Raw genomic sequence first — 25,099 nt, forward strand, 5'->3', positions numbered from 1 at the left:
TCAACGGGTACGTCAGTCGTACCACTGTGTGCATTGGTTTGAAAAAATGTAGCTATAACGCTGACCGTGCGTGCATGCCCTTATAAGGCGCATCAACCGAGCAACCCATGGACCGGGCATGAAGTACTACTGTTGAGCAGGTTTGGCGTTCCCATGTAGGTCATATGTACATTGTGGTGTCATACACTAAAAACAAACCGTTCGGCAGTCATTGGTTTTTACTTGCTGGGTGTGCCCTCGGGACAACATCTACATCTTATACAAGGGGGCCATCAAACTGCTGGGGTAGATTTCCCTACCCAAAGAGTCTTCTCACGTTGAAAAAGAAGATCACTGGTTACTAAGAAGGCTTTGTTGTCTTTTCAGCTGTTTCCAGAAGCACGAAGTTGTTTGAAGAAACTTTTAATCATTTAAAAATTTAATAATATTCGACAGTATATGAAAAAACGGATGTGCCTGATGAACTTTTGCCGGATTTGAACTTTTGGAAATAAATATCAACAAATCAGGAAACAGCCAAAAGAAAGGTATTTTGAAATGGCCAAAATGTCATCCTCATGGCTGTTAATGGTTTTTGTTATTCTCGCACTGGCACTGATGAATACAGAGGGCGCTACCAATTCCACAGTTCCATCACCAACAGCTGATGTTAGCCGAAACACAACAAAAAACGTCCTAGACGGCTTCTTCCAAAACCTACTGAAAATGATTGAAGCACAAAATAGGACAACAAATCGGTCCCCTAACAATATCACCAAAAGACTGGACAATTTCTTGACAAATCTCGACGTCCCTAAAATGATATCTGACATCTTTTTGAAGCCAAACAGCGGGAATCCTAATGCGTTTAACGACATCTTGGAAAGATTGCTTCCAAACGTTTCTTTGCCCGACTGGTCGACTTCTTCGAAGATGGACATCTTAGATATGTATCGAGCCATAACCGGACTGTTTGCCCCTCAAAATGCCACAGGATTGGGAGCAATGGTATCAAGGCTGATGCCTTTCGTGAAGCTGTACACCCCGACTCTGATGGCGTGGGTAACCCATGGCTTACAAGGGATGAATATATCGGAACCCTGCACGCAACACACCACAGCGATTCTCTCTGGAATACTAGAAGGGAAATTGTGGGCCCTGCAATGTAAGAATGATTTTACTATCTCTAAAGCATGTCTATCCTCGCACCACACACAGTGCCACATTATTTTTTTTAATAACATTTCCATATTATCTATAGAAATCATCGAAATCTTGAAATATCACAGTTTGCTGATATGAGTTGTAACGTTTCAGTGACATTTAGTGTGTTCGTCGTTGAAGATTGTTTACAGGAATTTAAAAGAGTCTCGCTTTATAGGAAAAGGAATTAGTCAGAGAGTTTTGACATATTCTTGATATAATGAAAAAGTGATAGGTTTTATGTCTACTCTACTGCTGTCATACCTTTTTTCTTTGGTACTAGTATGTAACAGTTGGGATAGCATTTTATACAGGGTAAAAAAAAATGCCAGTTTAACAATAGTATCTGCATTCCGAATACCCACAAACGAAGGATTCCGTTATATAAAGCATTTATTCATGGTCATAGTTAGGAAGAAATGCTATGATTGCATTTAAATTGCATTTAAAAAACATACCGTTAGTTCAGAGACGACCGTGCTAGTAGAAGACAGTAATAAACGGACGAAACAAATATGAGACAGGAGGAATAACTTTTGCGTTAGTCCCCGATAATAACTTGAAAAAGAACCCATAAAAACAAACACTAATTATGGTGAAAGACTTTATGTTTCTGTATAAATTTAAATACGAGCGGTTTTTAATTATGATATTTAATAAGTTTTACAAGCATTTCTTGTTTATTTGCTTGTAAAAAACATCCTTGTGGATGCTTCAGTAGGCGAACCTATGCATAGTAAGGGACATTAACTCCATTACCAAAATGTTTAGATATCCAAAATCGTAAAGTAAACGACGGCTTCGGTGGCGTTATGATTAGAGCGCCCGCCTCGAAGTCGGATGGTTTTAAAAATAGTGCATATACTTGTTGCTCCATAGCTAAGCACCTTGCACTGATAGCTTAGGACATATAGGACAATGTCACAGTAATAGTGACGAAAGAAATTTCATCCCACAAATTTACGATAAATTGTCGCCTTGTGAAATCGGACCCAGGACTGTTTGGCCTGGTGTCAGTGGAATGTGATTTGATGGGGCCTCATGTCTGATGTCTTTGGCTTGACACTTCATCGACGGCAGTGCCTTGGCGATATGGACGTCTGTAACATACCCAATGAATCATCGTCGTCATGTGATTAAAAATTGCTAAGTACGACGTTACACCAAAAGTATACATACACCACTAAGTAAACTGAGTTAAATCAAGTTAACTGGCCACCGGATAAATGAAAGTGTGTAGCTCTATATGGCACGGTCGTCTGAGCAGTGAGGTTGGCGGCTGAAATCTACACCCGAAGCTTTGTTAGTTAGTAGCCGAAAGGTTATTTTCGGGCGCGTCGGTGCCAGTGTCACAAGCACACTTCAGACATCTGTAAAAAAAAATAAACCAAAATTCTCCAATTTCGACATTCAATTCGACATTTTCTTCTAAGGCACATAGCCCGTGAATAATTTCCAGATCGAATACAGATTTAGCTATTTCAGTCGCCCTTTTATTGCAACTATTGTTGGTGATACCAATAAAAATGTAAATTCACAGCAGTCTCTCATGAATGCGCTCGCTGTGAGTTCAAGCCCAGCTCATGCTGGCTTCCTCTCCGGCCGTATATGGGAAGGTCTGACAGCAACCTGTGAATGGTCGTGGGTTTCTGCCGGTTTCCACCGACCATAATGCTGGCCGCCGTCGTATAAGTGAAATATTCTTGAGTACGGCGTAAAACACCAGTCAAATAAATAAAATGAATAAAGTCAGTGAGATATAGCTCTGCATGTTATAATTTTAAAATCCGGATATATCAGTGCTCGAGATTAGTATAATAAGGTATTTAGTCATCCTTTCCTTGTGACTGTTCATATGCACAGGGCGGTGATATTTGAAAATGTGTAATGTTTATACCGTCACTTAACCCAGTTACTCTTCAGCCTGAATAAACCGTCCAAAACACAAGCAGGTACATGCACTCACGATAAAAGCGCTCTGCAGACCTATTTCTGTCATGATTCATCTGATTAATGAAATCTAACCTGCTAAAAATTGTTTACTTTTCACATGGCGTGATTCACGTGGTACAAGATATCTAACCATGTTGACCAATCAAATTCCGACGTTGCTGAGATACGCTGCTGAGATTGAATACTATATCATTGGAATAGTGCAGATTGGAAGCTTAGTTATACACGTGTCGGATGTGACCCTTTGCTAGCTCATTGCATTGAATCGTTGTTGTTGTCAAACAGGTAGCAAAACCACCAAAGAACAACAGGAAACTATACATATTAAGATATTAGGATGGATTCCAGAAAAGAGAAGCAGTAAACAGTTTCCATTGATGATGGAAAGATGTATAAAATGTGTTAAGCGAATGAATTAAAACAGTATCCAAATCGTACAGCATACTAGTTTACAAGTATAAGCCCCATAATTAAAATATGTATCCAAACCTCGAAGCAGACATTCGAATACCAGCCCTCAACCAATATTTTAAGTTCTAGGTCGCAAGGCCAATTCCCAAAACGACGTATAACACAAACCACCAAAGAGGTAAGAAAGTTCATAAAGTAAAACGGAATCTGGCAAAGAGAAACGGTCAACAGTTTTCATTCATGTTGAAAAGACGCTAGGTTTGTTCTAGTCGACTGAGTGAAATCAGCATTCAAATCGTGTACTATTCTGGAAAATAAGTTGTCGATAACAAAATATATATCTCACTCTTAATGTGACGATCTAAACGATGAATATACAACCTCTAGCCCCCAGTTAAGCTAAATGAGACCCAATCATGCAGTAGAGTGTAAACTTTAATAAACCTTGATGTGCAGGGCTGGGTAGTAAGCAATATCACATTAAGAAGTGGCCACTTCTAAAATGGGAGGATTTACCACCAAAATCCGAAAGCTTAATCTTCCCATGGGGTAATGAATAAACGAATATCGCTCAGGAATTTATTTTTCAGAGGGACAAAGTGTATCGATTCGCGATATTGGCCTCTAATGTTCCCGAGTTTATGGCTTCTGATGTATAGCGCGCACGACGTCATTTACGCCACCGTTCTTTTCAATTCACATTGTTTTAGCCAAAGATAAGTATACTGGATTTTTGTTTCAACATCGATGTAAATATTCAAACGTACAGGCAAATGTCACTGAACAGAAGAGCAAGTTATAATACCAGTTAAATAATAGATTCCCTTTGTGCAAATGGTAAATCAAATCCACTTGTAGATCTGGACGCCATCGGCAAGCCAAAATCCGGGTTGATTGAAGGAGCCCTCTACTGGCCTGGTAATTTCCACGAGTGCGTGAACATTCAGAGTCCCGCCACTGAAGAGTCAGTCAAGGGGAACTACTGCCTGCTAAAGATTCCGCTCCCGATGAGCCTCCTCAAAGGACTGTCTGACGCCGGAAAAGACAAAGGAAATATCCAAACGGATGGTATCGCCGCCGCGGTAAGGGCTTTGTGTAGGATGACTTGAATAAAAAACAATAATAGTCTCTCACCAGTTATACAGCACAAATACATGGCAAGGGGATGTTTCAATACAAAGAAGAACTTAGAAAACATTTTAAATATCCTCACGTACACTCTGACCAAGCAAGGAAATGACAAAGCAGCTAGATGAAGACATCTGATTGAAGATTAACTACATATCGAGGTACCAAACATGCTTGTAAAAAAAACTATTTCATTAACTTTTCACGTTTTAAGCGAATTGTTTTTTTTATAGAAAAATACCTGAATCTTCCATCCATCAAAAATGATATTCTTTTTGTCTTGTTATATTAAAAAAAAATTATAAGTAACATGACGAAAATGATTCATCTCTCTCGTGTAGGGCATTCTACTTTTTGCCGTGATTGAAAATGGGTTTTTCTTTACTTAGTTTTCTTTCTGCAGGTTTACGCCTCATTTTTATCCCTCCAATATGGCTTATGTGTGCCTAATTCGTGTAGCGTACAGGACGTCACCTCCATGATCAATCAAGGTGCGTGAAAATCTAAACAGGTTACTTTGTTTCTCATTATGACCTTCTACCTCACCTGGAACCGAACGGACGACCTTAATCATGATCGGTATCTAGAAAGAGTCTACTCGACAAATGTTCGTTCTAATGGGAAAAGTTTATGCATGATGTGTGCACGCTCCGTTCCACGCAGGTAGCAATATAGAAATTACTTCTTGAAATCCAGCCAGTACTTCGTGAAATCCTCATGAAATTGAAGAGTTATATAGGTAAAGCAGATCTGGATTAAATTGCTCTTAAAAGTTCTACACTGAATACAATTTGGAGATGATGGGTGACGGTTTCTAATCCCGCTTTGTAAATCCATGTGCTTGCGCAATTCAGAAGTTATCCCAGACGATTTCCTGAACAATGAACACAAAGAAATCTGTGATGTCTCAGTGGTGTCCCAAACTAATCATAGGAATGATGAAATGTTTTTTAAAATACCCAATTGTTGGTTTTAGGTCTTATGGAATTGCTACTGACCTCTCTCTATGGCTACCCGCCGGTCATATCTGAGCCTGTTTGCCATCTGTACTGGTTATTGTTTTAGGTCCGATGAAATTGTTACCAAAGTCTCTCTATGGTTACCCGCCGGTCATACCTGAGCCCGTTTGTCACCATGAACAGGATATTTCTAAAGACACAAGGGCCATTGTTGTTTCGTAAGTGTCATTATCCGATACACCTAGGTCTGTAATTGTTTTATGCACACACATTAATTGTTCCATGCTAAGTTGAATCGTAAATTTATCTTGTCAGTAAAGCCTTAGCGTACTACACACTTGGAAAAAATGAACTGATTTACTGTCATTGCGCTTTTCATCCTATATTTGATCGGAATTACGATTTTTTTTATATCTTCGGTCCGTAGGTGCGTTTTAGGAGGGATTGGATTCGTCATTCTCTTGGGTACCCTTTATGACGTCGTTACTTTGTTGCTATGGAAATACAAGGATCGTTGTGCTACAAAAACAAATTTCACCAAAACAAACGGAGTTAAAATGGCAAACGTTGTGTCGAATGGAAACGGCTATGTTCAGATGCCGGATGATATGGAGAATGGAACCATTAAGAAAACATGCGCAGACATTTACGTTGTGGGCGGAACCGAAGCTGGCAAACAAACCAACCTCGAAGCGGAAGTAACGCAAGACAAACTCTCAGAAAAGGACAACCACAAATCTGTCGTAAAACAGGAGCCGAGGCCCAAACCAGGTTACTGGAATTGGTTTTACTTTGTTGTACATTTCTTTTCATATTGAGTTTCATGAACATCAAGGAAGGCCAGTTAATGTATCTATTATTCTAACACCACCTTCGTATATTCACTGCATTACCACTAACTGGCTTCCCAACATCTTGATCTTCCAACATTATGTTTCCTTTCATATACATATTCATTACACTTTATTGCAATATAATAAAGGGATTGATCAATAATTTGCACGTCACAGATCTATAGCCTATACTTATCGAAATTAGTTTTGATAAAATAATCGAACTGTAATTAGAAGTCAGTTACAAAAATAATGTCTCTGGTTAATTAAATTAAAAAAAAAACAACTTCTTTCATCTCCTTTTCAGAAGAGCTACTTTTCTTCGATCACAATTTCTGGCATTTTAACTGTAACCGTTGATCGTGAATATATGTCTAGGTCTCCTCTCCTTCAGGAATAATTGGCGGCTTGCTAATGGCTTTTTCCGTGTACACAAATACCAAGAAGTTAGTGAACACGGAGCAGAGATCGGGAACTCTGAGCTCAGTAAACGGTGTCCGCTTCTTCAGCATGACATGGGTGGTCCTTGGACACACCTTTATATTCCACATGGGCATCGCCGGTAAGTCTCGTGATCTCAGTGGAAACTGCACAACCGTTTCAATTTGTCCTTTTTAATTTTATGACTAAAATACATGAGAACTGCACCAGAAATGTTTCTAACTGCCAGCAAAACGTTCTTAGGCAACAGAGGTAAAGCCTGAACAGAATTGTATCCCTGTTACAGAATGGCATGTGATTTTCGGCTGTTGCAAATGTGATATTCCTGCGCCACGGGTTATACCCTTACCACTATAAAACATATTTATAATTCTGTGCTTAGATATTAGTTTTGTGTAATCTTATTTTAAAACGATCTATGCTTTCATCAGAACGCAAATCTGTTAGAAAATTTGAAGTGTAAAATGGAACGCTCGAAGTAAAAAAAAAACGTTCACATTTAACCATTTCTAAATTTTGTGATTATTAGATATCAGCTACATAATGAGAAGGTCTAAAAAGTTTTTTTTCATTCTTATTATATTTTTTCTTCTCTGTTTTATGTCTTTCCTTAAAAGACAACATCCTTGGTTACGCACGGGACTTCCAGGCACGCTGGACATCACAAGCGCTTCTAAACGCCCTTGTCTCCGTGGACTCGTTCTTCACACTAAGGTAATTTAAAAAAAAAATCATTCATTCCTAGGCATGAGGTATAGGATAACGATTTTTTAAGAGACATGGGGCATACATCCATTTTATATCCAGAAAATCGCCGTGGCATAATGGGTTAGATTAGGTCGATGCCGTAAGTTAGAATACCGTGGGCCTCTTCTCAGAGGAAGCAACCTGGGGAGGGTCGTGGGATTCTCTAGGGTTTCATCCGGTTTCCTCCCACCAAACAGCTGGCCAGAGTCGTATAGGAGGAATAGTCTTGCGCACGGCGTAAAACTCCTATCAAGTAAGTAAAGAAATAAATATCTACATGTAGATGGAAATGCCGATCACACAGACAGATAGCCGGAGAGGAAGCTGTAATATTCGGATATTTCATAGGATGAACAACGCATTTGCATAACAGGAACTGACTGTTTACTGATCTCTTCAACATGGCAGCGACCATACAAACGCAAAGCATTACATATGTTGACTTGAACTTTTCCACAAGGTGCGAGTCAAACAATGATATCATTACAACTCCCCTTTCAAACCAGCGAGAAAAGCGAGACCAAATGGTGTGACTTATATTATTCAGTTTATATTATTAAAGGGGTTTTCAGTTTTAAAATAAACACAAACTGAATTCAGAGATAATGATGAGAAATAACTCTTGCAATCGTCCATTGTCCAAATATTTTGAAAATGTCAAAATGAATTAGAAATCCACACCATATACTTATTGACTCTTACAGGTAAAAGAAGGTACAAGTAAATGTGTATCCATGAATACTTTTATTTATTTTATTTATTTGATTGGTGTTTTACGCCGTACTCAAGAATATTTCACTTATTTGACGGCGGCAAGCAGTATGGTGTTAGGAAACCCGGCAGAGCCCAGGATAAACTCACGACCATCCGCAGGTTGCTGGAAAACCATCCTACGTAAGGCCGGAGAGGAAGCCAGCACGAGCTGGGCTTGAACTCACAGCGATCGCATTGGTAAGACTCTCCAGGGTCATTGCGCTGTGCTGGCGTGCTAACCACCTCGGTCACGAAAGTTCCCATGCAGAATAAAGATTTAAAACAAATTTAAACAAAAGTAATACCAAACATGTATTTCTGGTTTGTCCAATCACTGAATGCAATCTCTGTGACTATATCAAATTAATTTAACCTTGAAAAAGGTTTAAAAACTGAGATTAAGAACTTGAGACTGAATTCTTGGTTTTCTAGTTGAAGGAATGTTTTGTTATATACAATGGATGGTGTTTTTATTTGTAGTGGCCTCTTGGTAAGTTACTTAACCTTGAACGAGATGCGAAAAGCGAAGTCAGCCAAGATCAACTGGTTTATGTTCTACTTTCACAGATTCTGGAGGTACGTATTGTATCTGTGTGGAATAGTTATAGCCCCCAAGGGTCCCTTGTTCAAAAGTCATCGATGATGGGTAATATTAACCCTTATATATTTCCACCCATGTTAAAATACGCCATTGCACGACGGGACGTCACCAGGGGCCCGTTCTACAAGAAAGTCTCTAATTTCGCCAGGCAAACTGGCAAGTCATAGTGAACAGATACGTCACCGTGGAAAATCGCTTGACGCGACAACTTTGCGGTGCGACAGCTTTGTAGAACAGGCCCCATGATGCCGTAGCGTCGAGTTTCGAAATTTCCGTAATTTAGACTTTACAAAAGTTTTCCCCTGTCACACCTTTGCTTAACACGAGTTTATTTATGCATCTATAAACTCGATAAGTTAAAACTGAATTCACCTGTATAAAAATAGAGCACCTTTCCCGTGAAGAATGGAATGTATGCGAACGAATGCTCTTCGAGTTGAATTTCACATCGCTTTGAAGTCAACACTATACATACAGTGAGTAGCAGAGTATGTCATTGTCCTTCAATGTTCAAATGGAACTAATCTATAAATATTTTAAAGAGAAAAAGGTTTAAATATACATTTTAAATGAAAAATGTATTTGTTGTTTTCTTTCAGACTGACCCCGCCCTACATGTTGATTATCATGACATACGTCCCTCTATACCAATACTGGGGACAGGGCCCACAGTGGCCCGTGGGGCAGATGGAACCAATGCCGTGTAACATTTACTGGTGGAAAAACCTGATCTACATTAACAACTTCAACATGACAGACAGCGTAAGTGTCGAGAAAAATACGCCTAAATTGTGGTTATTTTAATCTGGCAACATTTCACAGCGGTAGCAAGCTGGTCTCAATATGTCAGCTCCCCGGCCGTACGTGGGAAGGTCTGCCAGCAACCTGCGGATGTTCGTGGGTTTCCCCCGGCCTCTGTCTGGTTTCCACCCACCATAATGCTGGCCGCCGTGTCGTGTAAGTGAAATATTCTTGAGTACGGCGTAAAACTCAAATTTTCCCCCGTAAACGTTTAATGAAAAATGAAAAAGGTGCAGCAGGCCTGCATCCAATTCACATAACTATAACGGCTATATAAAACACAAAATAATTACATAAAAGACAAAAGCAATATATATGTTTGGTTGTTGAGCATATACTCCAGAATATTTCACCTATACCTCGGCGGCCAGCATACTATTGTGGAAGGAAACCGCGCCGATCCCGGCCAAAGGCAATGAAAAGATTAAAAAGAAATCTTTTACATTTGCAAACAAATACACCTATAAGAATCGTAAAGCGGAATAAAGAGACATTTGTATGCATATAAGATCCGAAAAGCCTCTTGGCAAACGTGAAAGTGGCGAACTATTTTGTTATTAGTGTGTAAAATATCTACCTGGTCATTTAGCAGTTGTTATCATTATTGGTTTACAGGAATTCCCTTTCACTTGAGCGGCTATTTGGCACAGAGTCTGGAATTCCAGGCCAAATCAGTAATCATGTAAGAGTACGATATATGCATGTCAGAACTGCTAATATTGTACGGCATATACCAATATAGGTTGCTGTAAATTGGATCATGTCTTATTACATTAGGTTTGTTACCGTCAGTAAATTGCGTATAAACTCCACATGGTTAACCCGTTCAAGCATAGCATGTTGTGTGTACGGAATAATAGGCGCGGGGAGTCCGGTGCATATTACTGTATCCGGTTAGTGGGTTCATATGATGCGATTGCATAGTGTGTAAGGAATCTGTAATAAGCAAATAATCTCTAAAGAGGCAGTGCCTTGTCATCTCGCGAGAATCCAACGGCTAAGCGCAGTTCTTGTCTTACACGTCAATAACCTGGTGGTATTGACAGACTGAATTTGACGTGCACTTGCATTACACTGGTGTTTGTTATCAGTCATGCCTACGCAGGGTCATACATATATATATATATATATATATATATATATATATATATATATATATATATATATATATATATATATATATATAGCTGAATATAATACAAGGGGATATTGAATATAAATAAGGCAAAGGTATGAATAATCAATATCTTTAAACAGAAAAACACAGGGTCTTAATAAGCTAAATACACTGACGTCCAAAAGAAACTTTACCAAGTCTTTCAGAGACGACCGAACAAAAGCAACCACATGTTGCATATGCAAGAGATATGTATTCAAACGAGTGATGTTTTAGGATGGTGTGAACTAGATGAGACTCTATGACAGGAGAAACATTTTCATGAACAGTCACATAAAGACGCATGTGTGTCAAAATGAAACAAGTTAAAGTGGTATTTGTATAGTTTCTTTTGGACGTCAGTATATGTTCAAAATTAAAACAATTAAAAATAACAAAACTACTCAAAGTACTACTTAAAGTCAAAGAATTCCCAAAACGTTAGGCAAATTATAGCGTAGCGGTAGGACTCCATCCCTTCAAACAGGGAGGCGTGGATATTAACGAAACACTTAAGTTTAACCCTGAAAACATGTTTCCATTGATAACATGTTTTATTAATATTCATGAATAGGCCACGCCTACCTCGAGAAAGTGAGTGAGTGAGTGCTTGAGGTTTAACGTCGTACTCAACAACTTGTCAGTCATATGACGACGAAGGCGTCATTTGGGTGTACGTAATGTGCCTCCCTGTTGCAGGGCGAATTTCCACCGCTCTTTTATCTAGCGCTGCTTCACTGCGACGCCTTACCGATGGCAAGTAAGACCTATACTGTTAGGGTCAACCAGTCGTGGCACTATCCCCTTCATGTTGAACGCCAAGCGAGGAAGCTGCAACTTCCTCTTTTAAAGTCTTAGGTTTGACTGGACCCAGGATTGACCTTGGATCTACCGCTCCCAAAGCGGACGCTCTACCAATCGGGGCCGTTTTTTACCTGGAGAAAGGGTTGGAATCTTACCACTACCAACGTATAACTGCATACCTTTTTTTGGCCCAAATTTGCCCAAAGAGACGTGCAAATTGTTGATCATTACATGATCAGCCAGAAGACAACAATGAGGTAAAGTGACAAGAGGCCAGATTTTGCCGGTTACGCGTGACTGTTTGCCAATTATCACACTGTGGTCGCTGCTCTGGTTTTGCTCTGTATGATACTGTCTTTTAAATCGTGACAGCATGGCCGATTCTTTATAAGGGTTGGTGGTCCCTAAACCTAGCTCCTTCAATCACGTAAACATCTCGAGAATAACAAAGCGTGTCACACACGAAAATGAATTCCATTACATTCGCTCCTACTTCGGTCAACTTCACAATCGCGATACATTGATTTAGGCACATGAAGCCTGTAGAAATGTAAATAGTTCAAGGGAAGTAACTCTATATACCTAACCATTGGTCCCCCCACAAAACCATTTGTTTTCCATTTAGCATTAACTAGACGTGACGAGCATTCTGCGGAAATTACATATCGCGTAGAGCTCATTTACCCAAATCACGATATCTTAGGGGATTGTATTAACATCATGGTGAATAACAAGGCCTCTTGTGACCAAGTCCAGTGAAGGTCAGACCCGTGTGTCAGTCTGAATGCGATAAAGAGATCACATGAATATTAAGAACACGAATTACATATCGAGTGTGTTTTTAGACCTCACTGAATGCGATGGCTGCGTGTGACCTTGACATTACAGCCGTGTGAGGTTTTAGCCAAAAAACCTATCGGATAAAGACATGCCCCTGCAGTCATTCTCACTTTTGCAAGGTCATATTTTCTGAGAAAACACTCCACATGCCATCCTCAAATTTTCGTATGTATACACATGCATTTTTTGTAAGTATAGGTGTATATGTATGTGCATAGGCGTACATATATAAATATTTTCACTGTTTATCTCTATACCTTACAATGAATGTATTCGTATTGTACTTACTTGTTAACAAATGTATGTCAGAGGAGATCCCCAAGTGGCCAATTTGCTATGAGTTGTCCTCACTAAAGAAATTAATAATCCTCAAATGTATCAGAATTCAACCTTTCCATAGCCCAACCATAACATTGCGACCCTCTTGACGTTGAAACCAACGACCGTTGGGACGATATCTTGCATTTTCTAATGGTAGAATGTATAAAGATTTCTCTTGTAGAATTTGCAGCCGTTTCCCGTTCAATGGCAACTCGAACACAAGCTGAATTTACCATTATCCACTCATAATAACTACTGTGTTAACAGTTTGGGCACAAAATTCACTCTGAACGCCATTCACTCTGAACGAAAGAACTATCAATCTGCTACACAGCTTTGGTTCGAATTAGTTAAAGAAGGATACTGGTAATCCGAAAAAAAGAGATCTCTCTAATTGTAAAAGCCAACTGTTTTGCATTCAATTACATTTGACAAATTTTTCAATGTATTCCATTCTCTCTGACATAGTTTTACATTATTTTGCACATGCCTGCTTCTCTTTGTATGTATGCTCAAATTATAGTTTTCACGAATCTTTGTTATTGACAGTGTATTGGCTGGAGCTGGTACCTGGCTAATGATATGCAGTTCTACGTCATCAGTCCTCTGATACTGATACCGCTCTTTTAGTAAGTAAGAACAGCTTATATTATACAGAGAGCTAATACAACATTCAGTCCAGGAAATGTTGTATGCTTTAAACTTTAACTGTAAACTTTAAACTTTACAAAAATTTTTTGCACGCCAGGTGCGCAAAAAGGGGTGTAAGGCTCGCCAAATTCCTTTCACATCTGGTGAAAGATGTATCTATTACGCATGCGGCGATATCTAATTTAATATTAGTTGTGACGTCATCGATCGGAAAGATAACATAAATTTAGTGGTCGATAGCGTCGCTCCAACATTTATAATGAGCGCTCCTTGGAAACACCGGTAAACGTGAATTTTCTGAGGAGACTTACATTCCCTACATTGACGTTTTGTTTCCACAGCCCCTTACATTTTAATACATGCAGTATTACATGTACGAGAATAAGTCTCAAACTTATGTATGTCATACTCATTAGGAATAAGTATTTAATGAAGGAATAGAGGGATGTAATTCTATCATGTATTAAAGGAGAGAAGTGTCTTAAGATGAATATCTATAACATATTAAAAAGTAGGGCAAAATACGATGTCTTTTTTAACATCATCTAAGTGATGTGACGTCACATTGTTTTCTTCCCAATAATTTATTTTATTTGCCAACAGAACATCTTAAAACGAGATATTTTATGTAGGCCCTAAATATTGTTTTAATGGGTTTTAGGGGCTCAATATAATGTCAATAATCTGAAAAATACAATCTCAAAAACTCACATTAGAAAATCATTTTTTTTTTGTCGACTTTATTTGCAAGAAAAAATGTAAATAATTAATATTAAGTATTTTTTGAAATAGTTCACTGTTACCCTTGATTTAAGGCACACATTCCTTTTGACTATACGTGTACTTTAAACATACAGAATTACTCTTTGCTAGTTGTAAAGTATTTCCGAATTTCACCTGAAGTCTGTTCACTTACCTATCATTACCTACTTTTCATTTATCCATTTTCAGCTCTAAGATTCTGGGAATGATCATTCTTGGCTTGTTCTTCTTAGCCACATTCATAACGACTGGAGTTCTCAGTTACGTGAACAACTTCCAACCCGGTGTGGATTCCAGGTACAGTAGTACAGTACGAGTTATCTGCCCTTATTCTGTAACATTCCCTACCAATCTGAACTGGTGATTGGGGTAGCTTTTCTCAAAACTCTTACACAATCTTTTCTCATGTCTGTGACCTTAACTTGATGTTATTTGAACAATATTTCGGCAAAATCCCGGCTATGTCTCTTGCAGCAAACATGTTCATACTGCTGCCTCAATGGAATGTTATGCTGAAGATATGAGGCATTGTATTCCACTACAGCATGCTGACACCGGCTCGAGCAGTTCTTGATCAAGTCAGCTAATTCTATTGATCATGGCGGCATACGCCACAGTCTCATTTGCAAGTCTGCATTTGAAGAGACAAGGGATACACACCGTGAAAAAAGTAATTGAACAGGGCCGTCTTGATCCAAGAGCGTCAGGAAATAATCCAAAATGGCCATACTATGAACATGACAGACAAGGGTTGATCACCAGGATGTGTTTAGTTGACATTTAACTAGCAAAACGGTGGCCATTGGATTACACTTTTCCTTGTTTGTATATATATATATATATATATATATATATATATATATATATATATATATATATATATCCATATAAGAATTGTGTCGGCTGTTTTTCACGATTGACAGCATTATGAGACAAGAGGCAACTTCTGGATGGTCGTGTGTTTCCCTCGGGCTCTACCTGGTTTTCCTCTCATCGTAGGGCTTGCCACCGTCAGATGAGTTAAATATTCTGGAGTGCGGCGTAAAATACTCAATCAAATAAAGACAAAAAGAAATATGAAAAAAATAGTCCCAAATGCGTTGCTGCTAAGAGCAACACTGCCTTTCATCCAAATGGCCAAACCCTAAACCTAGGACAGAAATTCAGGATGGGCGTCATGGCACTTCGCCAACGTTACTCCCATGCTGTGCACATGATTCCTAGTTAGGATTGTGCCAATTTTTGTATCCAGCATTTGTAATTTGCAGGGACAAATCAGGGAATCTCGTAATATAATATAACCGATTAGCTTTGAAACCGGTTCTGAATAATGGCTTACATGGCCATGACCAGGTTCCGTTAGCTCAGCAATATCACTTCTTTTTTTTCCACTCTGCCAAAGACCGGTTGCAAAGTGAGAATGAGAATGTAGTTAGTCCGAAAGTGAAAGTACATAAGCAGATTACGTGTAAAGGGTGGTGCTAGAGACTGGTATTTCTTATTCCTCGTAAGTCATGGCTCATTATATTTTCTCTCATTCTAGACCGGATTTCATGGAAAAAATTTACATCAAACCTTGGTGTCGTATTGGTCCGTATCTTGTGGGGATATTTGTAGGATATGTCTTGTACAGGACAAGATGTAAGGTGAAGTTACATGCGGTAAGTACATAGTTATAATTTCCTCATGGTTCGTATAATGATATAGCAACAACAATTCACCTTACAATATAGTGATCATTGGTTTAACACGTCACGAAAATTGTACACTCTAAAAGCAATAATCTGTTAAACTCGCAGAATACTAAGTTTTCAGTATCTTGTTATTTCTGTGACATAATTTTAATATCACACCGAAAATATAATTGCCTGTTAAATTTAACAGATTATGGGTTGTTTTTTTTTTAGTGTACGGCCAGAGCCAACGACAATCTACCACATTTATATACGAAATTTCCTTTTTCTCAAAAGACTCAAACAAAGCGTTATGCTTGTATAAATCGATGACTTGTGCTGATATCCTGTCATGACTGATAGATCACTGAGGGCTATTGAGCGCTCTCGTTCATTGCTTCTGGGTCCTGGCAACGAGACAACTGACTTGTTTAAATATAAATATTTTATTGTGGTACAACGCCATTCTACCGATAGTGCAGTTGGTAAAGTGCCCGCTTCGGGAGCGGTAGGTTCAGGATCAATCCTGGGTCGATTCACACCTAAAACTTTAGGAAAGTTGTGACTTCCTCGCTTGGCATGAAGAGGATAGTGGTTGTGAAGGGGGTAGTAGTGAAGGGGAGAGCGGTTGACCCATATCAGTATAATGGCTTGGGCGGGGCGCCTTACTTGCAGTCGGTAAGGCGTCTCAGTGATGCAGCACTAGATAAAAGAGCGGTGGAAATCCGTCCTGCAACAAGGAGGCACATTACATGCGCTCTAAGGATTCCTTCGTCGTCATATGACTGAAAATTGTTAAGTACGACATTAAACCCCAAGCACTCACTCACTCACTTACAACGCCATTCTAAAGTATTGTTCCCTTATTCAACGGTTGTCAGTTTCATGTTTGAGAAAAAGGAAATTCTAGCGAAAACCACCGAGCATTGGCAAATTACTAATAAACTTCACTCTTAACTAGTCTGTTTAATATGCTAGCCAAACCATTCATCAGTCTGTTTTTAGGTTAACCAAACCGTTTATGTTAACCAAACCGTTTATGTTGACTAAAGCATTAACTAATCTGCTTTTGATAACCAAACCGTTAACCAATCTGTTTATGTTAACCAAACCGTTTTATGTTAACCGAACCGTTTATGTTAACTAAACCGTTAACTAGTCTATTTTTATTAACGAAACCTTCAACTAATTCGTTTATGTTAACCAAATCGTTGACCAATCTGTTTGTGTTATCCAAACTGTTTACGTTAATCAATCTGTTTATGCTAACTAAACCATTAACCAATCGTTTATGTTAACCAAACGGTTTATGTTAACTAAAGTGTTAACCAATCTGATTTTTTTATTTAACAAACCGGCAACTAATCCTTTTATGTTAATCAAATCGTTAACCAACCTGTTTATGTTATCCAAACTGTTAACCAATCTGTTTATGCTAACTAAACCGTTAACCAATCCTTTGTGTTAACCAAACTGTTTATGCTAACTAAAGCGTTAAGATGTCTGATTTTTTATTTAATAAACCGCCAACTAATCCATTTATGTTAACCAAATCGTTGACTAATGTCTTTATGTTATCCAAACTGTTAACCAATCTGTTTATGTTAACTAAACCCTTAACCATTTTGATCTCACTCTCTCTTCACACAGAGCACAGTGATCTTGGGCTGGTGTAGTGCCGCCGTGGTCTGCCTGGCGGTCTTGTACGGACTGTACGGTCACACCCACGGCCACCCTCTTAGTGTTGAGGCCAGCGCTGTGTACAACGCTCTTCATCGTACAGCCTGGGGCGCCGGGCTAGGCTGGGTGGTGTTTGCTTGCTGCACCGGATATGGAGGTAAGACACGTGTTGCGCGCATGCGCAGGTTGCTTCCGTTTTAGACATATTTGCATGTTGAAAATGTCAGTATATAACAGGTATTTATTCCTGCCTCGCTGGTGTCTAATTTTCTTTACGTGTGAATATTTTACTTTATACCATGAGGTTAGTTTGAGTGGTGTTTTAATGAGGTTTGAGAAGATTTTTAACAGTTATCAGAGGTCACTATGAAATCCTTACATCAACTACATTCAGTCAATCAAAATTATTTTTGATCCAGCCATTTCAGTTTTATGGATAAAATTGTACACGCATCGCTTGTATATACACTGTTCCTATTTGGCTTTAGACATTAACAGCTTTTTTGGTGCTGCACCTTCCGAAGCCTGCAGCATAATATTGTGTGCAGCAATTCTGTTGTCACACATTAGCAAGGCCGAATGTGTACACTGTGTTTATTCTTGACCCGGTGGCTCTGACGAAAATAGCCTTTATCTTAAAGCAAAATTATAAGTGAAATATTCTTGAGTACGGCGTAGAACACCAATCAAATAAAAATAAATAAATCTCAAAGCAAAATAACTTCGCGTGGTACCATTAAAAATAGCACTTTGTTTCCTTCTTGGCAAAACCCGGTTTTTCTTTCTCAAAGAAATTTTGTAACAAGGTCAAAATGCTTTTCTTTATATAACAATTCTATGAATACCGGAGAGTTGTATGTCATACGCCCATGTCTCTAGTAAGACCTTTCATCGGCCAGTCACATTACCCCAACTCTCAGTAGCTCAGTAAGTCGGTCGCTTCCTGTTTCGAGCATGTGGATTGAATCCCCGTGCTTTTCGATGATATCACGACGGCCTCTCCTTGAAGCTTGTTATTTACAATCCTACATGCCAAGCCTCATTAGAACACACAACAGACGTCTCATTCTCAGTACATTGGCACCGAAACGATCGCTGTTTGGTCTGTGTCCATTTAAGCTAAGCACCAACTCCCGAAATGTCAATTAAGCTGATTTTTTAATGTCTCGGTAATTACCCAACTAGGTACTACATGTGGCACTGATTTAGAGTAACAAACGATATTGAAACTCAATATTAAACCTCCCAATTGAGATATGGAATAAAAGGTGTCGATATTATAGACTGTCCAAGGTTCATTTGCACGAACGCCTCTTAATCTTACCGGCACGTGGCTACAAAGCCGTCATTCTGCCTACAGTGCTGGTTGCCATGGTAATTACGTGTTAATAGGGCTTCTCGCAAGCTGGCACAAGAACCTTACGAAGAGATCACCATGTCCGGTATCTAAATTAAAGTATAATACTCTATTTCGTCCGAATGATTTGGGGTCTTTTATGTAACCCTCACGAGTCACGGTGCTTAGGGCTATGTTAGATTTTATGTATTTACTTATTTGATTGGTGTTTTACGCTGTAATCAAAAATATGTCAGATGTACGACAGCGGCCAGCTTTATGGTGGGAGGAAACTGGGCACAGCCGCGATGAAACCAGCGACCATTCACAGGTTGCTGGCAGGCCATCCCACGTACGACGGAAGCGGTAGCCAGCATGGGCCATGTTAGTAGGTTAGCGGGAGGTGTATGGCTCAGCGAGTGACTCGTCACCAGGATTCCAACCTGGGACAGAATGTTTATAGATTCCATTACTCTAATTATGTGTGGGGCTTTGGTTACAACAAGCAGTCGACCGTGCTCATTGGTTTGCAGTCCAGTTTACGATAACTCCTAACGCCCCTATTAGTCCAGACGCTTGATCCGATTGACATGTATGGACAAACTGCGCCATTTGGCCGACAAACCCGTAAAATCTCACCTTTCTGATGAGATAGTTTGCGAGAATTCACACCCTGTCTCATCCGCAACTGCCGATTTGGCCTGCAATTTGTACGTCACAGATGTGAAAGTTGGTCAGAAACCAGGAGGAAAATCTCGGTGGTTTGCCACGCGCGCCTCGGTTTCCTCCACCCATGTATCTGACAGCTATAGTATAAATGAAACACTGTTGAGTATAACGTTAGACAATAAATTAAAATTTTATTTAAACAAAATTAAAAGGATACTAAAATGACCGCCGTATAAATGAAAATTTTTTGACTTTGAACAACAATCAAACAAAAATACATAAATAAATATATAAAACAAAAATAATTAAATGAACTTTAATGTGGCCTTGAACAGTGAAAATAAAACTCTTTTTTAATGCCTCGGTAATTACCCAACTAGGTACTACATGTGACACTGATTTAGAGTAAACACTCTGGTTGAGGTGAAAACATCACGTGACCATTATTCACAGCGTATGTGTGATCAGATATCCACGTGACGTTCTTTGGTGTCAACATTTTTGTTTGTTTGTTTGTTTTGTTTTTCTACCCCTTTTGTAATGAATGTACATGTATTTTTGTTTAAATTTAAGGTATTGTCAACAGTTTCCTGTCTTGGAAGGCCTTTGTTCCCTTGGCCCGCCTGACATATATGGTGTACCTTATTCATCTGATTGTCATGTACTATTTCAACACCACGTCCATCGGGCCCATCTACGCCAGTGACGTCACGATGGTAAGTCCCGGAATGCAAAAATCCAGCTTTCCCAGGCTAGGCGGTGGGCTAATATGCTTATACAGGGGTCGCAAGTGACATTATTCCCCTCACAGAGTCGGGGCCTCCGTGGCTCAGTTGGTTAGCAGCGTAATGACCCAGGAGTCTCTCACCAATGCGGTCGCTGTGAGTTCAAGTCCAGCTCATGCTGGCTTCCTCTCCGGCCGTATGTGGGAAGGTTTGCCAGCAACCTGCGGATGGTCGTGGGTTTCCCCCGGGCTCTGCCCGGTTTCCACTCACCATAATGCTGGCCTCCGTCGTATAAGTGAAATATTCTTGAGTACGGCGTAAAATACTAATCAAATAAATAAATAAACCCCTCACAGAGTCACATTAATACTCAACAAAAGTATAAATGCACGAAGCAATTTTATATTGTTTTCTCTCAGAATTGAATAACGTGTTAGGGAAAGTATTCATTATCAATTGTGGCTTCGATTTCCACCAGATTATCACATTTTACGGCAATAATCCAGGAGCTATGGCAGCGTGAAAACAAAGTGGTCGGTAATCACAGTTCACAGCTTTCAGTACTTAGTGTATTCACCGTTATCATTACGGTGAACTGTGATTGCTGATCACTAGTATTTAATACTGAGATATAGCAATATTAAATTGCTTCGTGCGTTTATACATTCGTTTAATATACATGGGCTGGTATAGCTACAGCATGCTCCAGTATGTCTATCAGAAGAATGTTATGGACTACAGAACTACGCCTTTACACCAACAAAAATATTCTGTTAAAATCACAGAAAAAGTCTTTGATGTATAGCATATTAGCTTGTGGCAATAGCATGATCCATCTTGCCATCATCCAGAAAGTATAGTATTCGGTCAAATTTAACAGATTATGTTTTGGAGTAGAATGTATTACATTGTAGTCACAAACATATAATGACGTCTACCGGCCCCGATGGCTCAGTTGGTAGAGCGTCCATGGGAGGTTCAGGGTCAATCCTGGGTCAAGTCACGCCAACGACCTTAAAAGAAGAAGTTGTAGTTTCCTCGCTTTGCGTTCAGCCAGCGACTGGTTGATCCGTATCAGTATAATATCTCAAGTGGGGCAGCTTACTTGCTTTCGGTAAGTCGTCTCAGTGATGCAGCACTGGATAAAATAGGGGTGGAAATCTGTCCTGTATAATGAAGGCACATTACATGCACTCCTAGGACTCCTTCGTCGTCAGATTGTTAAGTACGACGTTAAACCCCAAGGTGTCACTCACTGAATGATGCTTGCGAATATCACCCCCCCCCCCCCCCACACACACACACACCCATACACACACACTCACACACTACCTCATCCCTAGCACACTTCAAGCAGACAACTGTTGCTTACATACATGTCGCTGACATACATATGTACGGTGATGCAGAGTTCTTATTGTCTAAATAAAACTGCATGCTGCCTTCCTCTCCGGCCGTACGTGGGAAGGTCATCCAGCAACCTGCGGATGGTCGTGGGTTTCCCCCGGGCTCTGCCCGGTTTCCACCCACCATAATGCTGGCCGCCGTCGTATAAGTGAAATATTCTTGAGTACGGCGTAAAACACCAATCAATCAATCTAAATAAAACTGAAAACTGGTCATTTTCAGATGACATTAAAGAAAAAGACAAGCGGCTACTTTTTGGAGTCCGGTCTTTTCTCATATCAGACTGCTGACGCTGTAGAAAAGAAGTGTTTGTCGCGTTTCTTAGAGACGTACAGTTTGGTTTACGTTCTTATCGTTTTGTTCACATTTTTCTCTTCCAGAGTTATTTGTTTCTTGGGAACTTGATTTTCTCGTACGGCGCTGCGGTTATCCTCTCCTTAGCGTTTGAGGCTCCAATGATGGGACTAGAGAAGGTTATTTTCAGACGCAAATGAGATTTCATCTAAGCCTTTATGTAAGACGACACGAATTCCACGATGCAAGGCGTATGAGCCAGTCAGGACGAGATCAACTTCAGCTTATTGTGAGAGGTGCTCGTTAACCGAGGTAGATCAGTATGACGAGCCATATTCATACAGGGAAATGTCCTTAATCCAAAATAGCAACTGACACAATCTGACTGACTTCTAATTTAGATTTGTAATATTATTTACCTAAGGCACACATACTGGGCTAGCATAGATTAATTTTTGTTGTGTGTAAACAGTGAGCGGTACAATATTTAGTTAAGCTTGTCAGCGTTCACGAGTAATATTCATTTTATATTATTTATATATATATATATATATATAGCTTTTACTCTGCAGTTAAAAGTGGTATTTACCGTTTGACTCTTGTTTTTCTTGCACATGCACGTGTTACGCCTATAAAGCTAACCAGACCTGTCTTCTGACCTACCTCCACGTAACTACCATGGCGATGTAATACCTACAGCACTGGTTTCCATGGAAGCCAAGTGCGTGTAGCGTTACTTTGGGAAACATTAACGGTGACGTACGTTTATACAGTCTCTAATCAGTACATCCTAAAAAATTTATTCGTTAATTTTAACAGAAAATCTGTATTCGATAACTGCAGCAGATTGTTCTGTTAAATACAACACATACATTCTAATAATTCAACACAAAGTTTCTTTTAGAGTAACAGAATATTATGTTGGATATGTCATAGTATAATATACAGCATATATTACAATATTGTAACAAAAAAATACCTTCTAGCATCACTCAAGCAACAGGCTTTCTGTTAAAATTAACAGATTATTTTTTTAGTGTAATCCAATATTACATCTGTTTTCATGATGTATTGCAATGTATACGTTAAACTTTGCTTGTTTGTAAGATTTGATGATATAAAGCACTTACAGCACAGAGAGTGAAACGAGACGACGACGACGACGATGTGGTGGATGATCAATGACCACTCGTAAGTCTCTCGCTGACCGGAAGTGGAGAGTAAATGGCTTTACCTGAAAGTTTCGAAGAGCTCGGCCAATCAGTTTGAATTCACTCCCACTTTGTTAGCACATCTAGTTGACGAAGGACGTTGCTTGGATTTTTTTCCCACCTGTAAACTTGATCGCTGTGATATAAATGAAAATTTCCTTCTATGGAGTGAAAGAAAAAAAAACAATAAACAATAAAATAAATAAAACAGAAGATAATATTGCGGTGGGAAAGTTTCTCGTCATGTAAACCTTAGATTTCCGAGCCACTTTGGTAAAATCGCTTTGTCTGGGAAACACGGATGGAAGTTCTATATTTTTACATGTTACAGACATGTTATTTGATCTGGAGACATTATTTTTTTTTATATCTATTCATAAGTGTCCCTATAAATTAAAAGGTGCCTTTTGGTTTTCAAAATGTCAAGATTCATGTTTTCAAACTGCGTCTAAAATTATCCTGGTGAAATTTCTTTAGAATTTAAGGTAGGTGATTTTGTCTCTGTAGTTGAAGTCTCATATATTTTATTTTTCTTAAGTTTAGCTGGAAAAAAACGGTGCAAATCACCAAAATATTGTATGGTTGTAATTGTACTGTAGGTATATATCTCTCACTTTTTTGCTTATATCGTTTGCACAGCTTTTATGTTACTTGGATTAATTATACATGTATCATTTACTAATAATAAATATTTGTGAAGCAAACTATAGTGTAACTCTTGAGTTTTACGTGATATTGACTATTGGACCACGTTTTTATTTATTTATTTCTTTCTTTGATTGGTGTTTTACGCCGTACTCAAGAATATTTTATTTATACGACGGCGGCCAGCATTATGGTGGGAGGAAACCGGGCAGAGCCCGGGGGAAACCCACGACCATCCGCAGGTTGCAACCACGTTTTTTTGAAGGTAGTGTGAGTGCAGATGTCCAGTGAAAGGACGGTTTAGAATTTTTTCAAGTCTTAACATCGAGGAACAGTCATCGCATTCATTATAAGCATGTTAGTTAACGAAAGACATTACAATAGTTAACTATACTTATATCAAAAGTATGGACATCCAAACCTATGATGACGAGGTACTCAAAAATATTTCATGCTCTATTTCGTCCGAATGATATGGGGTCTTACTTTTTTATGTAATTCTCACAAGCCTTGGTTCTAAGGGCTATGTTAAATTTTATTTATTTATTTATACACTCAAGAATACTTCACTTATACGGCCAGCATTATGGTGTGAAGGAACCGAGCAAAGCCCGGGGGGACCCAAGACCATCTGCACACCTTCCCACGTAAGACATGAGAATCCGCCAGCATGAGCATCTACTGCATTGGCGAGAGACTCCTTGGTTATGCTTTAGCGCGGTAACCACTAGGCCCCCGTTAGTTATAAAAATGAGTCATTTCATAGGCACGATGGAGTATCACGAATAGCATATTTTAAAAAAATCGGTATGCTGTACAAAGACTTTACTCAGAATAAGGGTAACCCTATTCACTTTTTCATGTTAACATCAATATTTATATCTAAACAGGATAAAGACGACGGGGTTATGAGGGTGAATGCCACAACACATACGGATATAGGCGGAAGTGCCCAGGATATTATGCATATCCATGCACACAGTGTGTGATTAGCCGCCCCTTTTCTTCTGATCTATAGCTCGTTACTTCCACTGATATACATCAATACATCATCAATACATCAATACATTCAGTAAATAAATGAATTTCTCTTCCTGTATCTGCCTCTCCCAGCCT

General features: G+C 39.2%; 1 protein-coding gene across 1 annotated transcript; it reads left to right on the plus strand.

Moving 5' to 3' along the window:
- Window positions 1-227: 227 nt before the first annotated feature.
- Window positions 228-23,129, plus strand: LOC135480237 (O-acyltransferase like protein-like). Its single transcript, XM_064760015.1, has 15 exons — window positions 228-1,144; window positions 4,405-4,628; window positions 5,078-5,165; window positions 5,740-5,851; window positions 6,061-6,404; window positions 6,861-7,028; window positions 7,525-7,621; window positions 8,888-8,983; window positions 9,608-9,770; window positions 13,480-13,559; window positions 14,533-14,640; window positions 15,887-16,004; window positions 17,667-17,853; window positions 20,275-20,417; window positions 22,214-23,129. Exons 1-15 carry the CDS (start codon window positions 538-540, stop codon window positions 22,325-22,327), a joined length of 2,649 nt encoding a protein of 882 aa, XP_064616085.1. The 5' UTR covers window positions 228-537; the 3' UTR covers window positions 22,328-23,129.
- The last annotated feature ends 1,970 nt before the right edge of the window (window positions 23,130-25,099 follow it).

Source organism: Liolophura sinensis, chromosome 13 (genome assembly GCF_032854445.1).
Source record: "Liolophura sinensis isolate JHLJ2023 chromosome 13, CUHK_Ljap_v2, whole genome shotgun sequence".
NCBI classification, from domain to species: domain Eukaryota; kingdom Metazoa; phylum Mollusca; class Polyplacophora; order Chitonida; family Chitonidae; genus Liolophura; species Liolophura sinensis.